Source organism: Aedes albopictus, chromosome 2, assembly GCF_035046485.1.
Source record: "Aedes albopictus strain Foshan chromosome 2, AalbF5, whole genome shotgun sequence".
NCBI classification, from domain to species: domain Eukaryota; kingdom Metazoa; phylum Arthropoda; class Insecta; order Diptera; family Culicidae; genus Aedes; species Aedes albopictus.
The window spans coordinates 37,510,580-37,522,850 of record NC_085137.1 but is presented as its reverse complement, the minus strand read 5'-3'; the positions used below and the strand labels follow the sequence as shown (position 1 = coordinate 37,522,850).

Genomic DNA, 12,271 nt, shown 5'->3' with positions numbered 1-12,271 from the left:
TGGTTGACTCTGCCACCCGAATAAAAAATACAGTAGAAAAACCGAACGTTGTAATGTAACAGTACTATTTAGAACCATATTTTTACAATAGACACCACTGTAAAAATAAAAATACAAAAACAGTAAGATATAATGTAGACACCATATCGTGAATTGTAAATAAGATTTTTACAATATATTATACAGGTTGTTAAGTAGGGAATCGCGCTACTTGGGCGGTGGCTTCTATATTCGTCTGTTTTCCACTATAACTCAGTCAATCTTGAACCAATTGACACAATTCTTGGAATGCGGTGAGATAGGTATAGTATCTACCCGTGTACAAAATTTCAAGTCAATCGGTTCAAAATTGACCGAGTTACAGTGGAAAACAGACGAAAATAACAGACGAAGAAAACCACCGCCCAAGTAGCGCGATACCCTATCGTAACAATATAAAAAAATATTTTTCTCCATATATATTCTTTTGCAAAACCATACATTTTATTGTTAATAAATTGTTCTAAATACTGAAACGTGGGTTTAAATATACCGTACATTGTATGGTACATGAATGGTTTCAAACAATAAAATGTACCGTAAATAAATTGTTTTTAATTGTAATTTCACTACTGATTATACATTTAATCAAATGGTTTTGGAATGGTTCTCTTTTGTTATGTTGTATTGTTTTACATTACATAAACCATTCAATGTTATATTATTTTGTCATTTTTCTCCTGTTAATGGCATCTTACGCTTACTAGATTTATTAGAATGCGCTTTGGGAATTCTCCAGAGTGTTTTGGGTAACCCTTCATATATAGGATCGCCCACGTCTAAGTAGTCTCTGATTGCATTAACAGTTGAAGCTTAGGCTCCCATGCCCCACCAGCCAGATAACCGGGTTTTGCAAACTAAGCGTTATTTGTGGTAATACTTTGAGCGGCATGATGGAACTATGCCGAGCGCGCTAAATGTTATTAGACCACTAATGTAGTTGCATGAAGTAGGTGACGGGGTACATAAGTATCATTACAGCGTGCTTAACCGTTTTTGTCAATATTGCAGTTTGACTAAAGTTTGAAATGCATAACAACTCATGAGAAAACTGTCAAGTTCAATTCAAATATGTATAAGTTAGGTTAAAAAGCTAACCCGCAGACGAACCTATATTAGAAGTCATTTCAGTGTTCAGTCCAGTCCATATGTTAAAGATGGCTCTATTTCTCTAATCTAATCTAATCTAATCTCACACTAACGCAGCCATTACTTGAATGCATCCTGGAAAATGGAGACTTTTCAAGTCTATCATTTTTCTTGTCTAACGGCCAGGCCAACTGCGCAGCACGTACCGCAGAGAAGATTTGAAGGAATATAACGATTTCAACATAGTCAATATTTGAAAACATTCTAAACCTTGAAATCGAGGGGAAAGATGGAAGCGTGGACCTCCCGTACCTAACGCTTCCAGATAACGATATAGATATTTAAACATGTTCGCATGTATCAATATGATGATGTGTACGGTGATTTGCTAAAAAAGATTGATTAGTGCGCCAGCTATGGTGGTAAGATTTACTGAAAAGAGAATAAAGGATTAAGTAATAAATACTGAATAAGGCATAAGTGATACGCTCGTTACCGTTACTATTTTTTCAAAAATGGTATTAAACAATAAAATTACCTGAATCCCCCTGAAACAAAAAGTTTATCAGCAGTTAAAAACAAATCATAAAATAAAACGTAAACATTACAAAAAATACATCAAATTTTAATCTGAAATGCTACCAGTTTAGGCAGCACATTAGCAAGATTAAAATTTGATGCAATGTGGTAGATCTTACACCGTAACGCACCGTTCTAAGGTGATCTACCCACGTTACGGGATTATGTTAAAGATGGCTCTATTTCAAAGATAAAGTTTGTCAATCACATTTGATTCGATTGTGATCGAAGGCAAGTTCACATGAGAGAAGAGGAGAAAACTCCCCTAAATGCGAATACAGAAAGAATAGTGTTGAATTCATCCAATGATTTACGGTAATCTGACCTGCGTCTTTCCGGGTTGACCTACATTCGTATTTCTCTCATCGCACTCTGCACTCTACATACCTAACCCGTCATATCTCTTGAATCTGCAGTTCTTAGGACATCTTTATCACTGATTTAAACATTTTATTGACTTTAAATTCATGTTTCAACTTATTCACTTTTTTCTCTTTCTTTTCCTTTGCATCAAAAAGTCATAAACACCAACAAAACAAAGCACGGAAAAAATCTAAAACTGAATAAAAAATTAAAAATGCTCGGAAAAATAAAGTTTTGTAAAAGTGGATGGTTCAAACGTAAGAAAAACAGTATAATATATTGTTACATAAAAATCGAATGTAAATGCATAGTAGCTACAATGTGCAAAGCTTTTAGCGAACCATTTCATTACAATACACTTTATTGTAGCTGGTACACTGTATGGTGCAGGAAAGGTTTTAACCAAACACCCTACGGTTAATTTTTATCCGACTCTGCATTGAACGAGGGTTGGCTTGAGTGGCTTTTGCGTGAATCGATTATGTTTTGATGGACTGCGTTTGTCGTACAGGGGATAGACAAAATGATCGGGACAGGCAAAATTTTCACTTTCCAAAAAATGTTCAATTAGCTGTAACTTTTCGAAAAGTGCATCAAATATTCTCAAATTTTTACTGTAAGTTCTTCAACTAGTTGTGTATCAGTGAACAAAATTTGAAAAAGATCGGACAATTCTTTACGAAGTTATAAAGATTTTTGAAAAAGATAAAATTATCCGATTGTTAACTTTGAGTTGTTATATCTCCGGATTCAATGAACCGATTGCATTGGAATTTTGACCATTCATGACTTATATAATGAACTCTAGAAAACATTTTACTTAACTTGAAATTTTTAACAAGAGACAAAATTATAGCGATTTTAATGTTTTCACGATTTTTTAGTAAATTGATCTATTTTTAATATGCATCCCATTACTTTTTCAATTTATTGGTGGCTATGTTGTTACTTTCCTTCAAATCGCATTTATATATAAGGCAATTAGAGGGAAACTAAATGAACTATAATTTGCATCTTGAATTTTGAAACGATGTTGATGTTTTTAATAATTTGGTATTTTATTAGAAAAATAATCTAATCGTTATAATTTTCTTCCGTGTTAAGAATATTTAGTTAAGGCAATGGATTTTCATAGGTCATTATATAAGTCATAAATGGTCAAAATTTCATTGCATTCGGTTCATTGAATCCGGAGATATAACAGCTCAAATTTAGCTATCAGATAATTTTACCTTTTTCAAAAATCTTTATAACTTCGTGAAGAATTGTCCGATTCTTTCCAAATTTTGTCCACTGATACACAACTAGTTGAGGAACTTACAGTAAAAATTTGAGAATATTTGATGCACTTTTCGAAAAGTTACAGCTAATTGAACATTTTTTTAAAAGTGAAAATTTTGCCTGTCCCGATCATTTTGTCTATCCCCTGTATGAAGTGATGGTTAAAGCGAGTGTCGTTCGACATTAACCATCCTGAAACTGCACAACCCTGATTAAGATACCAATAAAGGTTATTAAAAAAAAATCGTAATTTGAATCAGCGTGTTTCTCTCGTCGTTTCACGCAGAAAAATGGCGCTTGTTTTAAACAATAAAACGTATGGTTGATTTTCAATCTGAGAATTTACTTATTCCAAAGTTATATTTAATTGTTTTCATTTAGAGTTTATCGATAAAAATAACCGATTACCATCATTTCTTGCCCAAAGATAAAACACGTTTAAAGGCTCCCCCAAACCAAGGCGACTTTTCCGGCGACACGATTTTTTATCGCCGCGATTTTTCTCAACGACTACAGCGATAAATGCGTCGCATCAACCATCTACACCAACGCGAAAACTAGTCACAAACAAAACTTAGTCGCCCCGCGACAGCGACGAAAACTGTGCATGCAGCGACCAGCGCCGCGACACACCGGCGACAAGTACAAAAATCGCTGCACTGTCGCTTGTCGCCTGCGACGACGTCGTCGCAGTGTGGAAGGTCCCCTTCAAATCAGTGCGCAGCGATTTCGCGACAAAAACATAGCGACAAAAAGTCGTGTCGCTGGAAAAGAGTCGCGTCGATTTGGGGGAGCCTTAATTCCAGATTCAATTGTGCAATTGTTTGGAATCCAAAGAGCAAGGCTATATAACATAATTAATCATGTGTACATATACATTTTTAAAATATGCATGACTGAAACACTGGTTATATGACTGTGGTAGATTAGAGCTCATCAAGTAGGCTAAGGACAGGATTTAATACATAACTAGTTCAACTGTCACGAAGTGAGTACGCAACCCACCACAATTACTAAGGTAGTGCACATAATCCAAGCGTCCTTAGTTAACAATGTCCCAGATAAGGTCACGATGAGCTGTGACTTCACTTCTTTTGCCGATTGTAAATCATGCTATTGATTTTACAGTACAGTTGTTATCAGTTAATATATCGATTCCATGATTCGTGCTCCAATCATCACACTTTAAGATACATATGAAACTTTCAATTGACACACTGTCTTATATAAACCAATATTGAGGTTATTTATCAAGACCATACTGGTTCGATTCCCGCAGTCCAAGAATCTTCCACACCGGACAGTTCCCTGATTTCCTTGGATATAATGCATCTTCATGCCTGCCATACTATATACAATACAAAACGATCATTGCATAAGCTGAAAATATCTGTCCCAGTGGGGTGTAAGGCCAGAAAGCGAAGAAGATAATTAATTTATCTTTTATTCTACAGTTTACTCTGCATTCCACTAAATTTTTAAGTTAGTTTTATTTGCGATGTATTTAGCCACAACATGGCTAATTTATTTAATTATCACAATCAATACTACACACTTCGAAAAACCCATGTAATTTTGTGTCATTTTACTCCGACATATGACAGCGAGCGAAATGACACAAAATTAAGTTTGATCTTACTTTTACACGATAATGTTTCGAGCAGTTTTGTAATTTTACTGCATGCACCTCCTGCTATTGACATAACCTCAATCCTTTCGTTTTTTTTATCAGAGTCTTATTTCCAAAGTTTTCTTCAGTGTAAAGTGTAAATAAAGACTAGACATCTCATTTAAAAAACTTTATTCAGTTTTCATCACTATAAGTAAACACATTTCAAACACTGTTTCCCATTTTAGTAAATCATTTTATCTGGAACTTCTCCTCTTGCGCTGCGGCACATATTTACTGCTCCGCTGTTGCCACCTGCATCCGTAGAAACAGCATCGTGACGCATGTTGTCCTCCTCTTGGTCGTTCTTCTATCGATTAATCACTTAATTCATTGCACAAATAGATGATTAAATTTCGAATCACAGACTAAAACGTACCGCGGGAAAGTTTCCACAAATCGCAGAGTAGCTTGGATGATGGCGTTTGACGTTTTATTGTCAACAAACATTGCCTGACTCGATTGCGTTTTTGTTCATGTAAATTTGTGGACCATTCAACAGAAAAATAAGCGTTGCGTTTAAATGTTACTAGAACACACTTGAAAACATGTCTAAAATGTCTGTAATGGATCTGAAAATGATCGCCTTTGCATTCACGTCCACAAAGACGTAAAAATAAATCATATTGTTGATTGTGTCATGATTGATTAGGTCAATTTCTTTAATTATGTCACCAGTAAAATTGAGATTTTTTTAGTGTGTACTATTCATTTCACTTTAAACTTTCTAAATCTTTGCAACATTTGCATATCTTCAACTGTTGCTTCAACTGCTATTGGTCATAAATTACTCCGCAGCATATGATGAGCATGCCGATCCACCAAAATTAATTGAACTATTCTAATGACATCACAGCTACCGGAGATTCTTCAACTACAGGTACCAAGCAACAAGGAGGCTGTATCCCATCGCACTATTTGCAGGTATCTGTCAAGATCGCAGACGTTGTTTTGCCATTTTTGATTGTGGTGGTTTGACAACTGTTGGGTTCATTTCAGCACAGCACTCTAGATCGGCTTTATTACGATCGTGTTGATTTTCTTCCCAACTCATGCCAATTTCGGTAGTTTCCATTTTCTTTACATTTTCAGGTTATTTTCGTAACTTTTTATACATATAAACACAGCCACCATGAATACGAATCGAAACGTGCAAGGGTCATGCTGATCGGTTCGGCCGTTCGTGAGTTTTGTTGACTCAAAGAAGCTACAAACTCATTTATATATATACTAGCTGGCCCGGCAAACTTTGTCTTGCCGTCTTGTGGAGGTTTGACAACTGTTGAGCTCAAAATAGCACCGCACTCTAGATTGGTTTCATTTTAGATCGTGTTGATTTTCTTCCCAGTTCATGAAAAATCAGTAATTTATCAATTTGCTTACTTCTCTAGTTGATTTTCATAACTTTTTATACATATAAACACAGCCATCACGAATACGAATCAAACCATGCAAGAGTCATCCTGATCGGTTCACCCGTTCGTGAGTTTTGTTGCCTCAAAGGAACTTCAAACTCATTTTTATATATATAGATAGATAGATGTTCTTCAGCGAATAGGTGCATTCAATGTACTATTTGCCCTAGCTGGCACATACCTTCATTTGTAGAACCTCTCCGGCTGGTACCCACCTCCATTTGGCGTCCACTCCAACTTCTAACAGCACTATCCATACTCACAAATTTTCACCATAGTTCTAGCCATAGCTCCTACTATCAAGTACTTCCTTCGTCTTTAAAAACACTACACTACATTTACAATCTTTTCATCACTTTACACTAGAAACTTCATCCTCGATCGTCAAATGTAATGTCGGACTATGTCGGAAGCTCGGACGACATAAATAAAAACACGTCTAGCTCTTTGAATTGTGAACCAAAACAAACTCCCATATATTTCTGGACTACTGTGATCTTATCTCTTTCAAGCATTTCAAAACTACCGTACATGCGTACCAAAAGGTACCAAATAGTTGTATTCGATCGCACAATACACTGAAACAAAAACGAGGGTAAAAACTCTTCAAATGTATTTTTTTGCCTAGACATTCGTTTAGCCGAGGTAGATGAAAAATTGGTTTTCAATAGATTTTTTTGCAATTTCGTGAGTATATTTCGAGGATATACCCCAAGGCATTTAGTTTATGACGTGTTAGCAAGATAATTGACCTACCCCTAGACCTACCCGTAACGTGAGTAGATCACCTTGGAATGGTGCGTTACGGCGTAAGATCTACCATACCATACCAAATTTTAATCTTGCTATTTTTCAGTCTGGTTAATTTAAATGCAGGATCAAGATTTGGTTTACTTTTTTACTGTTTTTTATTTATCAATTGTTTTTATTCTATTTTTGTTATTTGTTTTTTACTGCTAATATAGGGGAGACTGAGGAGACTTGATCCCTGGGGAGACTTGTTCCCCCCATATTTGCTCGGAATCAAAAACATTTTTCTTCTAGCATATGTTTTCCAAAACTACTCCTGGACAAAGGACTATGTTTTGCCTACAAGTGATTTCGATTGTACATTGCATTATTTTTTAACGGCTGATGGTTTGTATTCAGCCCTTCAGAAATCTTTTAGGCGATTCCGAAAAATCTCAATAACTTCGGGAAAATTGAACCAAATGGTGTCAAAATTTCACAGCACATAGTTTAAATAAAATACTTTTAAACTTATTTATCCAAATAAGGCTGTTGTTAACATATTTTAATTAATTCAGCTTAGTATACACAACAGTGACATGGGGAGACTTGATCCCTCGAGGATTACACACACATTATACATGTGAAAAATAAAATTCTATTCGGAAGCCTCTATTTACTTGGAATTCTAGTCTATTCAACGATAAAATGTGTCAGATAATTATAACTTGAGTACAAACCAAGAAAAGGGGGATCAAGTCTCCCCATTTTTAAAATCCGGCACATCCTTAAAAATTTAAGGAAATCTTACAATTTCAAACACTTCATATTCATCGAAAATACAAGAAAACTCGTTAAGAAAATGTTCCTATTCACTCTGGAATTATTTTCCCTTTAAATAAACCATGTGCTCAAAGGGGGATCAAGTGTCACCCATTTTTGAAAAATACATCATAAGACATGCCTCCATAAAAACACAGTTTTGAAAACTTTAACAATAATTTAAAGGCCTCCTGTAGTGTATAAACTTGCAATAGATGTTTACCTGCCATTTTGTACGGAAATCGGATCTAGTTTTGTGTTTTTTCTCAAAGTTTCAGGTAAATTAAGAAAAAGGGATCAAGTCTCCCCAGTCTCCCCTACCGTTTGTTTTAGAGGGATGCAGGTAAATTTGTCCTATGTGTAAATAAAACAATTTACAAAAAAAAATATTACTGTTGAGAACGTATCACCATTTAATACTATTTTCTGTTTCAGATTTACAAGCAGCGATCAAAACGGCGAAGCATCTCCTTTTTAGAAAGATTAAGATTACTGTACGATTCAGTGGTAGGTAGACCACGGTGTCCGCGTCGATTTCTTTGAGTCGAGTTTCGTAATTTCGCGTGTTATGTTTCTTCGAGTACAGTTTCGTAATTTCTTGGGTGTTGATGTGTGTTTCTTCCGTTTCTTATTTTCGCGAACCTCGTTTTACGCGAACTATTTTTGATATAAAAAAAATGAAATGGCTGGAAGCGATCCGGTAGTTGAAATATAGTGATCGGGGCGTGAGTGCCCGCATAATCACTAACTGTAAATACAACGTTTCTCATACTGTAGATGACTATTTGCAATTGTCACTTAACCATTTCTCAGACTATCGGGGATAACAGTAAGATAACCATACTATGTATAGATTTGCCTGTTTGGCAAATGGTAATCCGCCAAATAACAGTATGTGGAATAGGCGGTTAAGTTAGGTTACCATAAAAAATCCTTCATTTTTCCGAACAAATTTTTCACGAGACAGTAAAGGATACTGTCAATTTATTATCCAGTTTTTCAGACAATTAACTGCATAGCAAGTGGTTGGAAAACTGTTTAACTGTAAGTTCTAAAGAAAAACAAATAACGTATGCAGAACTAGTGATTTATAGTTATTCACAGTAGAATCACTGTAAATCGTATTGTAGACATATAGTTATGAACACTATATTGTACAGTTATTTTGTATTAGAACCGTAACTGGGAAAGCAACACGTGTACTAGTTTTGCCAAGCCGAAATGTCCCAAAAAAACCGAAAAGAAGAAAAAAAACCGGTAAATCCCGCAACACTTTTGCGAGTTTTACTGGGGGGTTTCGTCTTTTTTCGGCTTCTTTGGGGGGTTCGACTTGGCAAAGATAGTGTCGCTCTCCTTGTAGTCTTGTACCCTAAGCACGGCCGTAAGAAAGAAATAAGGAACAAATCAAGTAAGAATCAATGAAACAAGTGAAATCGCGTAGAAAAATCTTACTTCATAAGGAACATATACAGTATGAAAATAAATAACATCATTAAAATTGATCTTGTCTAAAGTAAGTTTGCGATACACGAACTCATTGTTTCATTGTTTCTTATTTAATACATAAGATAGCAGATTCTAGTTTGTAAAAACGAGTTTATTCAAATTCTGATGCTGAGTTTTAAAACGACGATCATTTTCATAAAAGAGGCTCACAAACGAATGTTTCCACTGTCTTGCGTTCGAGCATTTCGGACCTCGGCTGCTTTCTTCAGGTTTGCGATCTTCTGTCCAACGTATTTCTTCACCACTGCTAGCTCCGAGCGCTTTCGGATGGTTGCCAGATTTTCGGGCCCAATTTTTATCGCTGTACGTTCTGCAACCTTGTCTGAGAAGAAAAAGAGTTTTATTATCGGTCCTCATTTAATAGAGCTTATGGTAGTCTTACTGCATAAAAATTCTATGATTTTGGGGTCGATTCCTTCTGCTGCCGGATATCTAGGTGTCCCATCCGGATACTTTGCCTTTGAGAACCGATGGCAGGCCTGCCCTGTGACACTCATTTTCGCAAGTTTTTCTGCTCCAATCGCTCTGGTGGCTAACAACCCGACAAACAAGCTGTCGGTATCGGCACGGCTGTTCAGCTCTTCCAGCTCAGCAACCGTAACAGGTATTCCTTCTTCCTCTGTGAAATGTGCCTAAAAATTCAAGAAAAGTAGCAATTTGTAACAACATTATCAAATGGCTTTGGCGCACAAATTCGAGGTGGGACAATTAAAAGATAATTCCATGGCTTAACCGGTAAGCCAGACTAATCCATATATTTAAACCTGGTTTAACGATTAAGCCCCTAGGGTCGATTTTTTCACCTTGACTTAAGCGTTAAATCAATTTTAACTACATGGGTAAGATCTTGTACCGACTTTTCGAACCTTCTAAGAATACCCTATTCGAATGAGTGCAATCAGCTTTGTGCCTTTTAATTATGCCCTAATTGCTGACACTGAGGAAGATTACAAGTGGTAGTCGAAATACGTATATATGTCAAAGGATAAGCAATTAGGGCGGAATTAAAAGGTACAAAACTGATTACACTCATTCGTATATGGGTAAGACTTGCTTACCGGTTAAGACGAGGTGAAGAAATCGGCCCTTATACATGTTGTACTAGTAATGGGTTTTCATTTGAACCATACGTACCGTTTTGATCATCTGTTTATCTTTAAGCTGCATCATTTCTTTCCCCAAACGCAAGCTGTAGTCATCAGCAGTGAGCTTATCGGCCTCCAACTTAGCAAACTTCTGCTTGCACTTCTTGTGCTTTTCAGATAATTCTTTGTATTGTTTTTCCAGTTGCTTGTACTTAGCTTCCCAATTTGGAACGTCGTTGTCGGTAGAACCGAGGGCAGCACCTTGGCCGCTCAAGTCATGGATCGAAGAATTCAATTGATTCTCATCTCTTGCGGCCAGAGGGCTGCGATCTTTTGTTCCTTGTGGACAGTCATATTGAGTCATATTCTCAAAGTCCAATATCTCCTGAGAGTCACTCAGTTGATCGATTCCGACCGTAATGTTTCCAGCACCACCGGTCTCAACATCGGTCTTCAAAATTTCCATATGAACTGTTGTGATATTGGGTTCATTGGAAACGTATTGGGAGTTCGCCATAAGAAGCGGAGGCGGACGCATTTCAAGAGAGTGATCGTTGGAAGCACAATCGTTTTTTGAAAATCGCTGCGTCACCTCGTGTGGCGTTTCCTTGGGTATTCCCACCAGGCCTTGAGTATCATCAGCATTTTCCAATTGTGATTCGATATCCAATAAGTCCTGCGAGTCTTTGGGAAGCATGTCACAGCACGGATGATCATTCTCAACCACAACTTGTCTTGGCAATGATTCACTGTTCTTGGGCACGTACTGAGAGTTTGATCCTGATACCACTTTACGCAGTGGTTCAAATAGATCTTTATTATCCTTAGGTAATACCACCTGCGATGCGTAACGCTGTCCTTCACTATACGATTGGACTGTTTCGACCATAACCGAATTAAGTCCACTTGTCTTGGAAACGTACTGTGACATTGCTTGGCGAGTCGATTCCTTTGATGATTGCATTCCAAATGAGCAGGTGTTTGAAGCGCGCTGCCTTTTTGAAGGTCCTGCCACCGTTGCAAGCAGATCTTGGGATTCATCTGTACGAATCACTCTGTTTAGATTTTGGGAGCTTTCACCCGCCGAGTTACGCTCTGCATGTTGGACTGCGGCCTCTAGCTGGATTCACAGAGAAGAGAAAGTGTTAATGCTGTAATGATCTAAAAAACCTGGAAAAAATTCTTGGAATAATCTTAGCTCAGCTTAGCTTGGACTGACTGTAGGGGAGACTGAGGAGACTTGATTCCTGAAGAAACTTGTTCCCCCCATATTTTCTCGGAATTCTGAGATTCTGAAAAATTTCAATAACTCTATGAAAATTGAACCAAATCGTGTCAATTTCACAACTTCAAACAAAATACTATCAAACGTATGGAATTCTAGTAAGTCAATGATAAAATATGTCAGATAATTATTATTTTAGTACAAACCACGAAATGGGGATCAGGTCTCCCTATTTTCAAAATACGGCATATCCTTAAAAATATGGAAATCTTACATTTTAAATGGTGTATTCATAAAAAATACAAAAAAAAACTTGAAAATAAAATGAATAGGGGCCCATATAGCCGAGGCGGTAAACGCACGGGTATTCAGCATGACCATGCTGAGGGTGACGGGTTCGATTCCTGGTCGGTCCAGGATCTTTTCGTAAAGGAAATTTCCTTGACTTCCTTGGGCATAGAGTATCTTC

At 36.8% G+C, this 12,271-nt stretch overlaps 1 protein-coding gene across 1 annotated transcript; it reads right to left on the bottom strand.

The window, feature by feature from the left end:
• Positions 1-9,241: 9,241 nt before the first annotated feature.
• LOC109415010 (uncharacterized) lies at positions 9,242-11,726 on the bottom strand. The gene is made up of 3 exons (XM_019688880.3): positions 10,627-11,726; positions 9,875-10,124; positions 9,242-9,814 (listed from the first exon to the last, which is right to left on the bottom strand). The coding sequence occupies exons 1-3, from the start codon at positions 11,539-11,541 to the stop codon at positions 9,639-9,641; spliced, it is 1,341 nt and encodes a 446-aa protein (XP_019544425.2). The 5' UTR covers positions 11,542-11,726; the 3' UTR covers positions 9,242-9,638.
• Positions 11,727-12,271: the final 545 nt, after the last annotated feature.